The 19,655-nt window shown below is 37.9% G+C and overlaps 1 protein-coding gene across 2 annotated transcripts in view; it reads right to left on the minus strand.

The window, feature by feature from the left end:
• The window catches only part of LOC144193894 (CUB and sushi domain-containing protein 1-like), a 253,549-nt gene that overhangs the window by 8,740 nt on the left and 225,154 nt on the right, over positions 1–19,655 (minus strand). For both annotated transcript variants that reach the window (XM_077712526.1, XM_077712525.1), the window contains exons 59-71: positions 19,236–19,412; positions 17,170–17,352; positions 13,456–13,632; positions 12,567–12,752; positions 6,945–7,118; positions 6,788–6,854; positions 6,402–6,508; positions 6,011–6,084; positions 5,754–5,865; positions 5,461–5,640; positions 4,096–4,158; positions 3,091–3,252; positions 1,152–1,264 (exon numbers count right to left, since the gene is read on the minus strand). In XM_077712526.1, coding sequence (XP_077568652.1) covers positions 1,152–1,264; positions 3,091–3,252; positions 4,096–4,158; positions 5,461–5,640; positions 5,754–5,865; positions 6,011–6,084; positions 6,402–6,508; positions 6,788–6,854; positions 6,945–7,118; positions 12,567–12,752; positions 13,456–13,632; positions 17,170–17,352; positions 19,236–19,412 — 1,775 coding nt within the window. The remainder of the gene's footprint in view (positions 1–1,151; positions 1,265–3,090; positions 3,253–4,095; positions 4,159–5,460; positions 5,641–5,753; positions 5,866–6,010; positions 6,085–6,401; positions 6,509–6,787; positions 6,855–6,944; positions 7,119–12,566; positions 12,753–13,455; positions 13,633–17,169; positions 17,353–19,235; positions 19,413–19,655) is intronic.

Below are 19,655 nucleotides of genomic sequence, written 5' to 3' on the forward strand. Positions count from 1 at the left end.
AACAATAATAAATAAATCCAGGGAAATAGACATACAATCCACTCATCAAGAAACTGACAGTAGCAGCACCACATACGTTATAGATGGCGGATGTTTTACAATACAGGTTTCATTGTAGACGCATCATAAAAAGCATTATATTGTAATGCAAAGCTATAAATCCACACTGCGGTCTGAGATTGATGACTTGAAGTAAAAGTACACCATAAAGAGTATTTGTTTCTTTCCAGTTAATGTATGTTTAAGGTGCAGTACGGTGCAGGCGCTTGCAATAACGTTTTATTGGCATCATGATTATATTTTTTTAAAACCCCCATTGCATTACTCAATAATATCACACTATAGCACATTTTACAGAATTGAAGGAACCAGAAAAAAATATATAAAAAATAAACACAATCCAGAAACCTTAGTAAAGTTTTCTTTGGACAGAAAAATAGTTCTAAAAAAAACCTATTTATTCATGGTCAAAAATCAGCTCACAAAATGAGCTAATGCGTTTTAATATATAATTTTGGATACTCCCTAAAAAAAATAACAGTACCTTTTTCAGGAGATATTGTGAAATTATCTGTTCTTGTTTTCACGAGGATAACAACAAAAGATTTGATTAAACCATTGAAATCATTTGAAAAGTTAATTAGAGATCCTTGCCAACCACTGAACAGTAACTATTTTGCATAATATGACAGACGGAACAAATGCCTGGATTTTTAATGCACATTCTGCGAGACCTGGCAACGGAGAAATAGTTATAGTCAGAAAATAATATGGGTAGATGGAGCCTAGTGCTGATATATAAACAACACTGTCACGATTCAGCTTATTTTATAGGAAACCAATATGCCACCAAAGTGCACTTTGCAGCAATTATGACAACCTCCCACTTGATTTTGAATTTATATTAAACACCTATCAGAAATGTATTAAGTAGTGCAGAACCCTACACATATCAATGTAGGTAGAATTGGGATAGAAGCATACCAATTTTTGCACAAATCCCAAGATATTTAGACCCTCTAAAATTGTACTTGTGAATATATGTACATTGTAAGACTACGAGTAGTACATTAAGATAACATTATAATAGCTTGAATAGTAACAAAATCACTTGATACTTTGGTTAGATATATAAAAAAGGGGGTTCTTACATATCCATCCATTGCCCAGTTGTCATTCTTAAACTTGCTATAGTAATGCTCAGTGGGTCCTTTGATTTGATAGACCTTTAGTAGAAGCTGGTTTTCCTCTGCCTTGTAAGTACCTTTGGAAGAAAGACAAAGAGGAGCTATTAAAAAAATGTGAAAATTCATTTGACCGCCCTTTTAACACAATTGAATTTGTATGTTCAGGCACTTAGTATAGTTTGGTGCAATATAACATACAATACCGTTTGATAAGATTTAATATCTTTAGATATATAGTTTACTGTGCAAAGGCTAGGGATATTTTCCAGGTATTTGCATATAGAGCTGCACAGTTGTGCAATGACACACTTTTAATGTGAACGCCAGGTTCATGACTCTTAGGTAGGTTGTCAATCAGAAAGGCTTGGTGGTGGGGCAAATACTCAGGTTGATTGACAAATTGAGCAAAGGAGACTTTCGGACATTTTAAATACTTCCATCCAATCACCTGACAAAAGGTCTGGGATTGTATAGTGTGCAAAAAGACAGCGAAACTATTTTGCAAACTATACATTGTTTAACAGGCATAAAAATGCTTCATACGAGTTTAGGTGAGCTGGGTATAGATTATACTATCAAGGTATGGAAAATTAACATTAGAAAAACTTGTATTCTTGAACATTTTGCTTGCAGTGTAACAAAACCTGATTTGGACTGTGAAAGTGCCAGAATTAGCGTGTAAAAGGTCGGCAGCCTGGTCTGAATATAATAAATTGCTTTCAGCTCCTGAAAATTACATTTCCTTCTTTGACGTTTACTCTTTAAAAACCTGCACAAGATTGGTTGCAGTTTGGTTTTGTCTTTAAATCATAGGAGAGAGAAAAAAATGTATATATACTATATAAATCTGAAATGATATGAAAATTAAATAAAATAAAATCATCATAATACAAAACATGACATTGCATTGACATGGTCAAAGGTTTATAAATTGTCTAGTATTAAAGGATCAAAAGCTATAATGTTAAATAGCGGTTCAGTGCTTGCTCGTATTAGCATGATGACGCTGGTACTGTAATTGTCTCAGATTTGATTATATTTTCAAGTGTCGTTATAGGCGGATAAAACTTCAGTTCAATTGTCAGAACAGGTTTAATCAAGTTCAGACTTAGTTTTTGAAAAAAACTACATTTAATAAAATAGCATTTGATGTGTTGAAATAAAAATATCACACGCCGGTAACAAGTATGCAGAGGTTTGAGATCCTAATTATTCTTTTGTGATCAGTGGCAGCAATTTGAAGGTTTTGTGGAAAAGGGCAGAGAAATAGAATTGAAGTGAACTAAATTGAGTTGGTGAGATATTCCCAAAAAAATGTTTTTTAAAGGTCAAGTACATCATTACTCAAGTAACACACTTCCAAGCAGTATAATTTTGAATGGACATTATGGTAGAAATTTTGTGGATACCTGGAGAGACTGTTACAAGTTATGTATGTTATATCAATGGCCCTTCATAAAATATCATACTATTACATTTATCATATCGAGTATTAGGTTAACAAGTAGCTTTAACTGTCTTGCAGAAGCCTTTTTGTATCTGTTATGCCTACTGGGACGGCTCCTATCATACATTAGATCAATTCAGCATCGTCTTACCACAAGCCAAGTGTGAATAATGAGTGTGAATCAAAGTAGCACCTCTTAAGCTTGTACGTCTTAAACAACACCTCTTCTTCTTGTTCTCTGAGGCCCATTTAATACATAATTGTATACTAAAGACAAAATGTCATTTTCTTGTCTTCACTGCGAAGAAATGTAGTTACAAGAAGTTACACATGACCAATTATGTTAACGGTTCTTTTTAAATGCCTTGGAGTCATAAATGTAGTAGCATGCGTCATAAATGTACAGAATTGAAGATCCTTAGCCAAAGCAAAATAAGATTTTTTTTTCTCATTTACCTGATAGTCTGATGGAGACGCCATTGGTTTCCAGTAAAGTTATGTTAACCCTTCCACTGCTAGGATTGAATCCAGTCACTGTAAATGTGGTGCCCTGTCTCTTGCCCAGATACTCATAGAAACCTCCCCATTCTGAGTTGGGGGAAAACACGTCCACTGGAACTGGGAGAAAGAAACAAAGAGTTGTGTTGGTTTTGTATCTGTGTGTCCATCTATCTTACCTTTTTAGTGATACATTTTTATTGTCATTAGGAATATTATAGGACTATTTGCCACCAAAAACTTTTTGGCACTGGAACATTGTATAAGTGCAAAAACGTATCATATTTTATCTGGTTATAAAAAAAAAAAAAATACACCTTGTTCTCTCGGTTTCTCTTACTGATATTCCCTATACTACTCCGCTCAGGCCAAGGAATATATCTGCAGTTGGACAGCAGTACTCGTTAAAGCGAATAATGGGGAGAAATAAAAACTTCCAAGAGACAGCCATTGTATCGCTGTCTGTGAAGGGACATGTTTAATAAATTATATGAAGTGCTGGTATATATCATTATTTGGACATTGGTTTTCCTGAGTCAAGCCACCAATCCACAGTTGCCTGGCTTCTATTCATCAGTCTGAACCATTCTAATTTCAAAACTGTAGAAAAGTGCATATGGGTTTCTTAAATAAGGCAAACATTTCTCTCTTTTCAAGTCAAAGATTCCTCCCTGCCATCCTCCAGATGCATACTGTAGACGGATAATAGAGGGGAAAAAAACTCTTACATCATTCATAACAATGTACTGCTTACTCTTGCAGCTAAAGGTTATTATTATTTTCCGCCTTATTCATTGAAACAGTGGGAACCTACGTACAAACGTCTTGTAGGATAAATCACTTCCAGCAGCTCTTGTCCAAGAGTGTATGTTGCACAAAAAAACTGAAGCTATAGCGATGGGACCGATGCAAGTACAATGAACAAATGTATTGTTGTGTTTAATAGGGTAGCTTTGTTGATACCTCGAATTTTGTTCTTCTGGATGTCTGACTCTCCTCTGCCTTTGGGACTGACTTTAACTCCAACTGCAATGTGAACATAATTCCAGTGAGTGGATTTGGGGTGAAAACAATTCCATGCGTGTCAAGAGAAGAGAGCAAAATGATTTATAACTGTGAAAATTATGTTGGTGAATGATTGCCTTGTCCATTTACAGTGACATTCATCATTAGTTGAGTTTTCTTTACAAAAATGAAGAAAAGTTAAGAACAACATCTTGGCCATGGTAACTTTTCCACATTAGCTCAGGGTTAAATGACCCGCACCTCCTAAACGTCACCTGAAATCCAATAGATTAAACAGTCGGTACATTTGGCATCACTCCCATTTTAAAGCCTCGAAAATAAGAGTATACATTCATGTCCTGTTAAAGTTAAGTCTTACCTAACTTACATATAGAGAGAACATTCATAAACTGGATACCAAAGTTGCAGCACTGTTATCGAATATAATATCTTATTAGGATTGCATCGCTATGACATCTATGTATAGCAATTTGATAAAATTAGTAACTTCATGTCTTTGTTCGCAGTTTGTTATATGAGTATATTGAAGCGATGCTTCCTCATTTGTGCGATTGGCTGGCCACTGACACAAGGTGTCCCCCCGCCTCTGGCCTGGAGTCAGTTGGGATGGGCTCCAGCACCCCCCCCCCCCCCCCCCCGCGACCCTAATGAAGAAAAGCGGTTCAAAAAACGAGATAAGAATTACTTGATGCTGCTCTTGGTTTCAACTATAACATTAGCAACCCCAACAATAAAACAGCATCAATGTTGTCCTTGCTTGTCCACTAACATTACAGACCACTAAATCATGTCACCTGGGGCCACTATGAAAATGCAAATGTCTGTTGCATTCATCTGATTTTCAATTTGTATTGTTAAGGTTGAAGCAGTCATGTCTTAATGGAATTTTTAGCAAGAGCACCTATTTCTCATCTCATCTCCTTTTCTGAACCGCTTTATCCTCATTAGGGTCATTGGGGGGTGCTGGAGCCTATCCCAGCTGACTTTGCACTAGAAACCGGGGACACCCTGAATTGGTGTCCAGCCAATCGCAGGGCACAAATAGATAAACAATCATTCATGCTCACACTTAAACCTAGGGCCAATTTAGAGTGTGCAATCAGCCTACCATGCTTGCGTTTGGAATGTTGGAGGAAATCGGAGTACTCAGAGAAAACCCATGCACGCCTGGGGAGAACATGCAAACTCCACACAGGTGGACCGACATGGATTTGAACCCAGGTCTGCCACTGTGAGGCTGACGAGCTAACCACTCAACGCCCGGGCTGCCCAGCAGCTATTTCTGTTTGAGAATTAAAATACCTTTACACAGTGGTGGTTTTCCTGACCATCTTCCATCACTTTTACATGTTCTGTGCTCTGATCCTCCAGCCAGATAAAAGCCATATTGACAGGTGTAGATAAGTGTATATCCCAAAGTTGGCAGGTCCATGGAGCGGACATCCACATTACTGGGAGTCTCGGGCTGTCGGCATGAGTGGGCTGAGAGATGGAAAAAATTCAAGATTCTGAATTCAACAGGGATTTTCATGCTCCTATTACTATACACCAGAACACAGCACCCAGAATGATAACTTTAATATTTAATTTCTTACCAATACATTCAGGTTGTGTTCCACTCCAGGTAAGATTTTCTAAACACGTTCTGGTGGTTGACCCAAGGATGTGGTAGTTCTTGCGGCACTTAAATGTAACCTTGCTTCCAACCTTGAAGGGGAAAGAATATATTTCATATACACATTTGAACCATTTAACAAAACCTTTACATATCTGTGCCCACAATTAATGAATACATTTATAGTGAAACTGACTATACTACAGTAAGTTGAGCACTGAAACCTTCATCTCTGACCTGAAGGCCGAGGGCTTGCACTGGGATACCATAAGCTGGTGTTCCAGGGTCACGACAGCTGTTAAATGCAGGGTCTGCACAAGTACAGGAACAAAAACACAGGTTTTCTTTTCACTTATAATTATTAATTGTTAATTAAAACTTGTCACCAGGAATGGCAATATAATTGAAATACAACTTTTTTTCATATTTTGTACTGTTGAAAAAAGAAATAAAACCCTCTTTTTACAAAAATGTATTAACTAATCTGTCAGATTCATAAATTAATCATTTTCACTGTTTGAATAGATAGCGACAAAGCTACATTGCACCAGACTTTTGTTAACCTCAACATGCCAATTTAGGGGACACATCTGCCCTTGTCTCTCTACATACATATGGTGGTCATTACCTATGCAGGCAGGTTGGTGGCCACTCCAAACGCCATCGGCCTGACATACTCTGGAGGCGGAGCCAACCAGCAAGTATGGGGGATGACAGTAGAATCTGACCTCTGACCTATAGATGAAAACACCCGAATTTCACAAGACACACATGGTGAACAATAACAAAGTCCACCAATGGCCTCCCCTCCATCCCTTTAAGTTTTCAGGTTCTCTGTTGTGCTCCTTATTGTTGGTCAAAAACCTGTTTTGATAAGCGATGAAATACCTTCTATTGTGACGGCCATATAGAAAATAGTTGGCCTATGTGCTTTACACACTGTCACAGTGAATAGTCTCAAAGAGTAATGAACGTAAAACACAGTATTAGTGACCAATATAGTATAGCACTGACCGGTAAGTAAAAATATTTCCTTCTCGGAACCCGCTTCCAGGAGAGCCAGGATCACCACACAGCATAGCTGGACAAGGCAGGCCAGGTTAGATTTTAAAGGAAATGTAAGATGCATTGTTGTTTCAGAAAGAATACGAGTTAACACCAAACGACTTACTCAGACATTGTGGTACATCTCCGGTCCACGTTCCATTCCCCTCACAGGTCAATACCGCTGGGAAGGACAATTGGTAACCATGGAAACAACTGTAGCTTACACTTGATCCCCATGTATGGTCAGTTCCTTTGACCTCCCCATTTTGTACTTGAGGGGGAGGTCCGCATTGGATCACTGAAAAACACACAGCATTCCTCATCATCTGTGATGCTATTTGTTTATTCTAGCTGGAGGAGTTTTGAGCAAAAAAAAGTTTTTTTCTCCAGAAATTCCTTAAATTGGCTCCTTTTTTATGTGACTTCATTTCTGTACAAATGCATTGAAAATCATTCTCCACACGCTGGGAAGCATAAAAAACACCACTGTAATTTGATGGGGAGTTCATTCATACACGCATGTGGACAAAATTTCATATCATGGAGATGAATATCAGACCGTGCCCATGCATGAGTGCTTGTCCCTAACTCCCAAAGATAATACCTGACAACCATCTGCAGGATCCCTGACAACTAATAAAGTCACAGTAATTTCCATCTAACAAGCAGACAGATGGCCTCACACGCTTCACTAATACACACAAGCATGTAAATGATTCATACACCAGTTTTCCATACTCATGTAACACATACATGTAGTAACAGTAGGATTAAGAATGAAAAGGTGAAAATAAAGCAATATCCAAACAGTTGTTGCCCAACCAGCTACACTAAAACACACACCATATGGGCATGTTCCTCCTCACTTGCTTTAATGAGTTCTCCTGCCCTCCCATCTCACTACTTAGTCTTTTTTGCTTCCCTTACCACCTTGCATTTTCAGCAGACCAATGAGTAGCAGGAGAACAATTGCTTTGAACCAAAGACAAATTACATGTTGTTTATTGAGGCGAAATCACTAAAAGGTGCATTTGAGACTTGGAATTTTCATTTTAGACGTTGAGATATTCCATTAAACTTCATTGCACGTAATAGATACGGTGCTTTTTTTATATGTATCTTGGTCAAGCAAATATTAAAACCATGAATGGAACCAAAAATCTATATAAAGAGACTTATTCTTCTAACTTGCATAAACAACGTTCGAGGCCTTAATTTTTCACAATGTAGCTACACGAGGAAGCTGTTTTTAGTAACACTGATTTAGTTGACTACTAAAAGTAACACACTTAAAGATATGATAATTTATTCCTAACAGTCTCATAACACCTGGTAAAACTTAAATATTCGGACAAACACTTGTGAAACGAGGTCTCAATTAACATCCATTAGCATCCATCCTGTGCCAGTTACCTTTTTTCCAAACATTTATTGATTACTGTTATACTATATATGAAAAAATATTATTCTATATTCTAACAAATTGGGGGTACTGATCTCAAATGTCACGAAATAAAATTTCCTATCAGATCTGTCTAAAGCTTTAAAGAATTCTTAAATAACAGAGAAAATGTTAAGGTTGGGGGAAAAAAAACTTAAACAAAGCCAGCTGGGATAGCCTCCAGCACCCCCAAAGCCTTTGTGAGGATAAGCGGTTTGGAAAATGAATGAATTAAAATACATAAATGAAATAGTGTTTATTTATGTGTTTACATTTGTGCGTGTCCCTGAGTCTGAAGAATGTATTGATTGTAAGATGGCTACGACTTTTATTTTATCAACAATGAATTCCATTTCCGACTTTCCACATTTCAACACGGCTGAGCACAATAAGCTCAACACAAGGTTCTTTATTCATTTTTCATTCCACTTATCCTCACAAGGGCTGTGAACACAACATAGGTTTTAACGTAATATTGGAGAAACGATACTTATAGACTTAAGAGATTCTTCATTACTGCCTCTAATACCATTCTTTTTCCTTGAACCTTTAGCTACTATGCGACCTTTTGTTCTTTTTTAGACTTTCTTCATATTGTTCCTTCCTCTTGTTTCTAGCTCATTCCTGATAGCCCTTCTTCTGCTGCTCCCTGTTCTGTAGCGCCTGTCCTGTTTTTATTAATTTTGTATTATTTTTTATTTAAAAAAAATCCTCTAATGCAAATTATTACTCATCTTTCTCCCTTCCCGAATTCCTCCTCTTTTGACTTTTGGGCATATCATTCCTGGTACAGTTCACCCAGCCAACATTTTAAGGGTTAATCCTTACCCTCTTGTGTGTTTACAGGGTTGGGGGCAAAAATTTCTTCTATAACGTGCTCCCTCTATTCCTCGCCTCCTTGACACATTTGCTTTCGTTGCAACACCAGTGATGGCACATTCCCTTACACTACAACACCTTTTTTTCCTGTGAAATTTTCCTTTGCGTTGTTATGTTGGGTCATTTTAATGGGTCAATTTTTTTACAAGGACATTTGGTGTTTATTAGTAGGATGAAAGCTTAAGTTTTCCTGCACTTTGCTCAAGTTTGTACATTTTTCCTTACTTAAAATTAAATTATTTTTAGAGTCAAACTGATGCCATCGTGTAGCAGGATTTTGTTAAAGTAATGAGAATGTCACTGTTAATGAACCCTTTGCAGGGAAACATTAGGAATTTCCAGAGAATTGGTCAGTTGTTATTAATGAGGTCCAAATACTATGTCTAGGAAAGTTAAGAGAGAGAGAGAGAGAGTGAGAGTGTGTGTGTGTGAGAGAGAGAGAGAGAGAGAGAGAGAGAGAGAGAGAGAGAGAGAGAGAGAGAGAGAGAGAGAGAGAGAGATAGAGAGAGCGAGAGAGAGGGACCAAGATTTGTGAGACAGTGAGATTTTCGTGAGAGAAATTGCGAGAGTGCGAGAAAGACCAAGACCCCAACAAGTTTCTTGGGCACCATTGTAATAGAATCTCAAGCACGGACTCAATAGTTAATATCGTAGATTGTAAGCCTTTGACTCTACACAGCAACAATCAAAGTGATTCAAAATTCATAAATTATCATCTGAAATTATTAAGACCAGGACTTTTTTGTGCATTTTTTGGCGACGCCAGGGCCAACAAGCCTTGTTGTTTCGGTTCTAATTGTTAATCAGCAACACGTCATTTGGCACTTGGCCAAAGCGGTCTTCAGTGAAATGTTTTGATCAAAACAACAGCTGCTTCACTTCTATTTGCTCAGTCCACTCTGCTCACCGCTGGGAAAAAGTCTTATACCAACAGTCTTCGTTTTGAAGAAATTTCCGACAAAAAACTAACTACAGTTTAATTTACAAAATGTATTAACTATTTTTTCTGATTAAAAACAACTGCATTTTCTTGAAAAAATAACTAAACGCTGTCTGCTAAAGTTGCGAAACTAAGCGGATGAGCACACCGTGTGCAAAGAACTTGCCTTTTCCTACATTACTTCTGGTTACTGACTCTGGCTTTGGCAAAATGGAATTAAAACTGTGTTTTGCACTTTTTGGTTTATTTTACAAGCAAACGACGGGGTGACTGTGGCTCAGTGAAGTTTAATCTATGGAATTCAGTAAAGTATCCCTGAACTCTAGTGGGATTTTAAAAAGAATTTCCACAGTATTCGTTTGCAATCTGCAGAATTAAACACAATCTACCCTTGACCAGTTTTCATTTAAAAAAGGTAATTTGTATCGTGTGGCACTTTCATTAAACTCTCTGGAAAATTGAACCGGCCTTTGGCATGGGCCTTTGCTCTTAGTTATCTAATGTTCTATATTGCCACGCCCCTTTCATCCCTTTAATTCCCCTAGACCTTCACTTACTGGATTCATTTTCTCCTCTTCCTCCAAACTCTTACTTGATTGATTTGGGCTGTCAGGCCACACTTTGGAAATGCCTTTTTTAGATTCTTTATTAATCCCTGAAGGGACGCTGTGTAGAGGCATAGAAACACACATGCACACGTAGATGAGCACACACACAGACATCGGGGGCGTGAATGCGAAGTCCGGGAAACAGTTGGGGGTGAGATGCCTCACTTCAGAGCAACAACGAGGCGTAAAAAGGACTCTGAGTAACAAACTGCTCCAAATCCATCCCTGTACAGTACGTACTATGTACGAGCAAACTGGCTGCAAAAGAGGATCAAATGAATCCCTAAGATCTGTTTGAAATGCTTAACCCCCCACCCCTCCCTCAGACACACAATTCTTCTGCTCTCCATCTAATTATTCCTTTTTTTCCCATTTTTTTCAATTTTCTGTTTCAGTTTCGATCACCTCCATTATCTCTTGCTTCTCTGTTTCACTTCCATGTGCATCTTCTCTTTGGTGGCTTTTTCAGCTTTTTCATTTCAGTTCAAAGCCAAAGCAACCACATGAGCCATCTGGAGATTTTGTGTTTGTAGGATGAAATGGCATAGAGATTTTCAGGAAGTATTACTTTTAATGCTTCTGAGAACTTGAGGCTAAACTCTAAATATGGACTCTTGTAAAATCTCGGCCTCATTTGGGTTTAATACATTCTGTTTTATTTTCTTCCTTTGTGTGTGTAGAGGACAAAAGTTACTCCCGAAATAAACCAACACTCTGCTATTTGGTATTTTAAGTATCAAGATTTAATCTTTCTTCAGTTCTGTGGGATATTTTATTCTGCTAGCCCACACTGTGAATGTGATTTTACTTGATTGTTATTACTCTACTTTTATCGATCGTTACCAATGTCTAATCTTCATCTGTATCCGCAATGAACACAATTCAATTTGTTAGAATTTCTCCAGGTTGGACATGCTTCAGTAGTACCTCACCAGCAAGACGTCTAAAAGGCATTCCAATCAGATACCCTACCCACCACATCTCCCTCTTTTCAGTGTGGACGAGCAGAGGCTCAATTTTAGACCCCTCCCAAAGGACAGAGATTCTCACTCAATATATCAAGGGAACATCTGACACCACGTGAAGAAGAGAACTCATTTTATCCGTTTATCTGTGATCTGGTTCTTATGGTCCCAACTCAACAGCTCATGCCCAGAGGTGTGAGTGGCAAGATAGATCGACCAGTAAAATGTGTCCATCAAGGCCCACGACTGATAGAGTTGTCACAGATCTGGTCCAAAATACAGACACATGATAAAATAAAGTGCGTACTATTTTGTAGCAGCGTAGTTTGGCATAGTTCTGGTTAATACAGAATATGACCAGAAGTAGCAAACAATTTAAATACAAATTAAGAAGAGAAAAAATAGGGAGAATAAAGAAAAAAAGAAAATTGTGCCTAGTACATAATAAACAGAAGCAAAAACATATATCCACTGAGTAACATTACTGCAATTAGATACTCACTCTACAATGGATGCAGATAGAGGAAAACAGTGGTAGCATATTTTTTTGTTTTCTGTTGTAAAATGGTCCAAATAGTCCCTTTGGTGAAATTTGGTTGACATCTGCGCTACATCAATCCAATCATTGATGTCTCAATTTTGCCCTGATTCGTAAAGACTCTTAAACTCCTGCACTTGGGGCAAATTCTCATACTTGACCACTTCACCCTTTTCCAATTTAGGAAAATGGCATGGGATTTGCGAGTGCTGATACTCAACACAACCTGATCCCCCTACGTCTGTGAACCACTCCATCAAGAGTTGACGATCAACGGGGAATCAAAGACACACTACCAAGCAACAGAATGGTGATGTATCAAATTTTAAATGATGGAACTCAACAATTTAACAACAGTATAGTAATAAGTATTACCTTTACATGCGGGTTTAGTTTGGTTCCACTGTCCTTCTTTAGTGCATTGCAAAACGCTGCGTCCTAGTCCAGGCGGTTCCATTATGTGACCCGGGTTACAATGATATACCACTGTGTGGTTGAAGGTGAACTCTCGTCCCAAGTACACAGCGTTGGCTATTGAGCCTGGGTCTCCACAACTGATCACTGCAAGATGTTGAAGAACATCAATTAAAGCATGGTTGTAATCCGATTTGAAGGATATACAGTTGTACCTCTACTTACAAACTGAATTGGTTCCAGAACGTTTTTATGACTTGAAATTTTTGTAAGTAGAGATGTACTTTATATGTAAATTCTGTAATTTGTTCCACAGTCCTCACACAACTACCAACTAAACCCTTTAAAATTGGCCAATTGAAATTAATTGAATGCTTTTATTGTCTTGTATAAGATAGAATGAGAGCGATGACATGAAGCCAATAGAGGGTAGCAATGTTCTAAAGTGAGTATCTTGAGTCACTCATTTGGATACAAAAAAATTCGTACCTAGAGGTATTCATAAGTTGAGTTATGACTACATTATAGCAGTCATATATATATTTTTGTATGTTTGGTCACTTGGGAATAATTAAATTACAGTCATGTTAGTTAGCAAAGTGCTGAGGTTGTAATGTGAACATATCACTGTTCTTTCACTGATTTTAATAACTTTTCTTCTTCAACTTTGTTACAGAAACTTATTAAATCTCCCACAAGAACTAACCTGCTTCACTACTTCATTTGTTTCCCATTTTTCTTTTCCTCTTTCCCTCCAAACCTCTATGGGCCTCTGTGACAGCTACACAGTGCTTCCCAAAACAGAGATAAATTGAGACAACGTGCACTTTGAATCCACTCCATCCCTTACCGGTGCAATCGGGTGGTTGTCCTGTCCATGTTCCATTAGTTGTGCAATGTCTCGTAGTCAGACCCGATGTTTTGAAGCCTTCCCAGCATGCATAAACCACTGAGCATCCAAAGGTTATGCCTTCACTGAAAACGATTATGCCGTGGGCTGGGGTGCCGGGGTTCCCACACGATACAGCTGAGAAGTGAAAGCATAATGGAAAATGATGGTTAATCTTATTAATATTGTCATTCTTAGCAAGACTGCTTTGCTGTCACTCAAGGTCGATCGTGTGCATTGTCTGCAATAATGAGATTATTGCAAGAGCCAGATGGAAATAACAAAAATATGTCCTTGAGGTAGTAAGGCAAATTAAATATTAAGGGTTGTTGGAGAGATTCCCAGCACTTATAATAGCAGACAGTGCAGCATTTTGACTGTGAGCTGCAGGCTAAACACACCTACAGTATCCACAGTGGTTTCAAATTACTCCTTCTTGGTTTTGGCCAAATATGCATGAGCCAGTCTAGCTTGTTGGCTACAACATTGGTGGTATCCAACATCCATCAATAATATGATGCAAAGTGCATGGAAACTTTACATTTACAAAGGCAATGCTCATTGACATGTATATGTGCAATGGCTTATTCATACACACATTCATATAGTGAAATTATATAATAAAATATGCAATATCTTAGATGCGCTGCATTTAGTATTCAAACAACTTATGCTTCCTGAATTCTAAAACAACCTGAATTTCCAGTGTATGCAGTGAGATGCCTGTAATCTTGTTGCACATTTGTGAGGTTTTATGCCATATTTTGTCATATTTTCTGAAGAAATACATAATCTGGAAGACATCTTACTGCTTTACATTTGCAGGTGGTGAATAATTAGGTTTCACGGGTGGCTGCTCTAGCTGCGAGATCACAGTGTCTTTGCAAAGGCAGAACTTTTGATACATCTCTTGTATCTTACACTGTCGATGAATGAAGACTATTGCATCTGGAGACAACAGATTCTCAAATTGGACATTGCCTTTGTATTTGATGTTGTCGCACCCTGTTGGTGTTAGCGCTCTTTGTAGCCTTTCAAAACAACTATTCAAAATCTATAGAGCCACATTAAATAACAACTTTGATGAAGTAGCAAATGATGATGTCACTAATAAGCACATTCGACAACAGCAGACTGACAAGTAGCAATTTCACAATTGATGAGATACATCAATATGTGCCACAATAACGACAACTGTGTAGTTTTTGTGTTGACATGCAATTTACATGCTCACAAGAACAGCTATTCACAATGATATGGATGTATATGGATCTTAGTATGTCTCAGTGATAAATACACCAGTCTTTAGATTTAGCTTTTAAACACCATAGCATAATGAAAAGTCAGACAAGACACAAATAATTGAGATCACACACACAGACAGAAACTAATGTGCGATGAATGCAGTATCACTTCAGTGTAGATAAAAGAAAGGATGTGTAAAAAAAAAAAAAGATCCAGTGAAATCGCAAATGAAACAACATTACAGCTCAACATTATTGAAGATGCCAGGCCACAGCCAATCTGAGTTGTGGTTAATATAATTGATAGTTTCAACAAGCTTTGTAATAACACAGTCAAAATGACTATAATCTAAAAAATCCCCATATTACTAAACCATTTGGTATGATCATCTTGTTGCTGCCAAGTACCAAAATCTTTTTTTACTACCCTCAATTACTTCAATGCATGGTAATTAACAAAATATATTTATATTACAATCAGTTAAATACTACATGATGAACTAAAGACTAACGGATCAAAAAATATTTATCATGTAAAATACAGATTATAATCTTGTTCAAGGCTGGCATACAGTTTAATATTAATTGCCAGAGCTGAGTTAGTAAATGTTTTTACAATTCTTTATTAAGAATAGGAGCCCCATCAGGGGGTTGGTTATAAGTGAAGATAATCAGAACATCCTGCACTTGATGTGTCTATGTTTAGTGCTGTACTGGTACTCCGCCTAGCGGTAATAATACAATCTCAAATATCAACTGCCAAGATATGATTTACCACTACCTATGATTCCATTGGACTCATGAAATTAGTTTATCTACTGGGGTTAGCATCAGTAGTAATATGGACGCAGATCAGAACAGAAGGTAGCACACTGCTGCTTAGTTACCAACTTTAAAATTCAGTATTTTTCTTTAAGAAACATCCCTTACCCCAAAGCAACATTCACATACGTAAGATTTTTTTTCAATTAATACGACTTTTTTTTTTTTACACACAAAGTAAATGATCAACAAATACATGGCCATTTAAATTATACACTAAAAATATTGTATGTATTGGTTTGCTGCTATTTAGTTGAAACCGGTGACGACCTTGAAGGTCAGATAAATCAAAGGAAAATATAGTTGAGACCCTGTCTTTATCTTGCCAAGAGTCGGAATACCAAATTGCAAGTGCTCAGGAGGAAGTAATTCCAAAAGAGCAAGATTCCAGGGAGATTTTAACACACAAGTTCAAACTGGAGGCAGAAGCACCGTAACATGGCACAAGTGAGTGAGGGAGAAGGAGAATAGCGTGCGTAAAGGCTGACCTTCGTCTACATCACTTTCGGTAACTGACTCCGGCTAAACTCTGATAGAAATGTGTAACACACTATGGCACTGAGAGTACGGAAACCAAGCATGTTTCTTTTCCTGGGTTTTCCACAGGGCTATGAGGACCCACTTTCATTTTCTCTCAACTCTCAAGGGTTTGAAAAGCTTCACTTGGAAACAGCTTTTGTGTAGGGATACCTTTGTTGGCAGGGATTGGGAAATCCAGCTAAGTCACAAGCTGAAATCCTCAATATCTAGGCCACACACACAACTGCATAAACACGCCAGTGGTTTCCCCTCTGTTACCTCCAAAATGACATTCAAACTGGTGTAGGGTCATTTTAAACGACCTGTTGTTCAAGGTAAACTTAGAGTACAATTGTAGCTTTAACCTCAGTTTCAGTGTGAGATTTCAAGACGAATGGTGTAGGTTGATGAACATCTCTAAATTTCTGACTCATTTTACAATAATGCATTGAATCTGCAACAAGAATCAAAGGCTTATTGCGACAAACATGCCAAGTAGTTGGATGGTACAACATTCCAAACAGAAGAGATTAAGTTTCTCAACTTGTTTGGCTTAGCTATTTTTACAAACATTCTACAATAATTAAGTCCATATTTTAAGAAGGGAAAGAGGTTTACATAATAATTTCCACTCCATATTTTAGTTTTGGCCAGCAGTTGGTCTGCGTGGGTCAGATTCATTTTTTCAAAGATTAGTTTCCATAGGAGAGCCATCTTTAACCATTAAAAACTAGCGCTGAATACCAATATATAATTATATTATTATATATAATTGTTCACAAACAAGCAAGTAGAATATTTCAATGGTGTACTGTAATCTGATTTTCGGTTGGCGACCAATCTAAAGTGTAATCTTTCACTCGACCAATGTCGGTCAGATTGATGGATGTATAGTATGTGGTGATTACGAAATGTATGAGCGGAGTTTGTATCAAAAATTAAGAAACTGCGAAAGCAAACAGTTGCCAGAAGAAAAAAAGAATGTCACTTAAGCCCACCATAATCACCACAGCCTGATGTGAATTGAGGAGTGAGGGCCTTCCACATCACTGCAGGTTCCCTGTAAATGCTTGCCAATGAGCTCACTCACCTTGACACACAGGCTGTGTTCCACTCCATGTGCCGTTGTGGAGGCACGTCCTCTCAGCGGAGCCAATCAGATTGTATCCTGCCTCGCAGCTGAAACGCAGCAGGCTTTTGGTTTTAAACTCGTCTCCTAAACGGGTACCATGGGGAGGAAGCCCTGTGTCCCCACATATCCCTGGACTCAGACCTATAGTGACAAGAAATAGTTAGAGTTAATGTCCCTACTCAAATAAATTAGAAATGTGTACACCAATATGCATTGGGAGGTACAGAAATCCAAAAGCAAAATACATAGAACCTCCAATTCATGTTTTTAATGTACTGTTGCTGTGCATGGAAGGACATACAATATGGATATTGCGTTCATTATATATAATACAATTACACTCAGAACTAAGGTTGAACAGTTTTTCCACTAAATTTCTGTACAAGCCGGATTTATCCTGAGATATTATTCCTAAAAATAAGGAAAAAATAATGACTGTAAGCTCAGGAAACTAACATGGATACAATATTTCAAGTAACATTCGTATCCCATATCCCCTACCAATTATACAATTAAAGAATTGCAAAGCATAAGAAAAGACATAAGTGGACCCTACAACAACTATCATAGTTTTGCATTTAGCCAATGTTAAATTATTCTGGCAGTAAAAGCACTGAGCATATCACGACTTTAGGTGCTCAAATTCCACCGGTAGGGATTTGTGACTTTAATAGCTCCCATTGAGACACAGTCTATTTGAATGAGGGCCTCCAGCTGCAGGATTGATTCTGCCCTGCTGAGCCTTCTGGTCTGAAGCAAGCAGAGTGAAAATCCAACTCTTCTTCCACCTTCATCTTCCTCAAAATGGTAGACCTGGCCAGGATATTTACTTTCACTCATACATTAGTCATCTCAGTGAGTGCTTTCCAGAAAATACTTTAGATTTTTTTTGTGGCTCACGTGGAATTATGAAGAAATAAGCAGAAGACAGGCAAGGCTTGTCCGTTTTTCTGTCTATGAAATGTAGAAATGCATTTAACAACTTTTCTCACAAAGATTTAAGCCAGTCTGAGATGTATTCTCTGGAGTTTTCATTGTGGGGTAACCTCAGTAACATGCTGTTGTTGTTGAATGGATGAATGGAAAATTCCTCAACATTACATTTCCTATCAATTGAATGCAAACCCACTCTTTTGGTTGGTATGCATTTAGCAACCTTAATAAAATGTGCACTCTTTATACAATGGGATGGAGGCATTTAGTTTACATCAGACAAGCAGAGGGGCCCAGCTTTGCCCACCTTCTTTGACAATTAATCAAATCCCTAAATTGTTGACCGTACATGTTAGCCAAGTCTCTTGAATCAAAAAAGGTTGAAAACCCATTCACACTTTTCACCCCAGTTTACAGACAAACAGTACACTAAACACTCACTGTATTATGGTTCCACAAATCGCATGCACTCAACAATGTAACGGTTATATGTAATGCCGTGTCCAGAGTTACGTACTGCAAAATTCTAATATTTTGTGCAATGTTAACAGACAAACACACTTACGCACACATTGACGCACACACACAAATTCTCATAAATAGTAATATGTATAGATTCATCATTTTACTCTGTCTATGTATATTCAACATATATTTCACTTTGTTTATCTTTTGGTACACATCTCTAGGTGTGCAGGTTGTCCCTCTATTTAGATACACTTTTTCCATTTCATTTTTATATTTTGATTATTTTCAAAATCATGAGTACCATGTGCTGTTAAAGTCACCCTAGACTTTCTCAACTCATTTATTTATCTATTTACCTACATATCTATTTGTCGAGTAACATTTGTTTCGCTTCTTTCAGATGAGATAGGGATCCTATTTCCTATCTGGCATTGATGTGAATTCACACCCTGCTGGGGGAAGCTGTAACCCGGTAAAATTGTAGATTTAGAAATAGCCTGCTTTGCACACAAAAGCAGATCTTGACTGTCGGCTGCATATTTTATGAAGAATAATGTTTAAACATCTAAGATCATGCGCAGGTTTTACCAGGAGTGAAGTTTTATAAAGTATGGTAACTTTACCAGTGCAATAGGGTGGTACCCCACTCCAAGTGCCGTCCTCTTGGCAGTGGCGAGTAGTGTTGCCCACAAGTGTCCCTCCTTGCACACAAGAGTATTGCAACACGGAGCCATACGCCCAGCTGTGGGTCCCGGGCATGATCATGTTTGGGGGTACACCAGGATCACCGCAGGAAATACCTAAGAGAGAATTAGGGGTAGTTGAAAGAGCAAAGAGAGGGCAGTGGTGTTAATCTTTATGGGAATGAGGCCAAAAATGGATAGCATCTATTTCTGAATAAACTACTGCAGCTGGGTCATTGCTGTAAGAAGAAATTAAGGACGGTGAGAAAAGGGAGGTTGGTGATAGGTGGCAAAGGGTGATTACCAGTAAGTCTGTTTGCAACAATAGGAATAAGATAAATTAAATCAGCGCAATGGGAG

Source organism: Stigmatopora nigra, chromosome 3, assembly GCF_051989575.1.
Source record: "Stigmatopora nigra isolate UIUO_SnigA chromosome 3, RoL_Snig_1.1, whole genome shotgun sequence".
NCBI lineage: Eukaryota > Metazoa > Chordata > Actinopteri > Syngnathiformes > Syngnathidae > Stigmatopora > Stigmatopora nigra.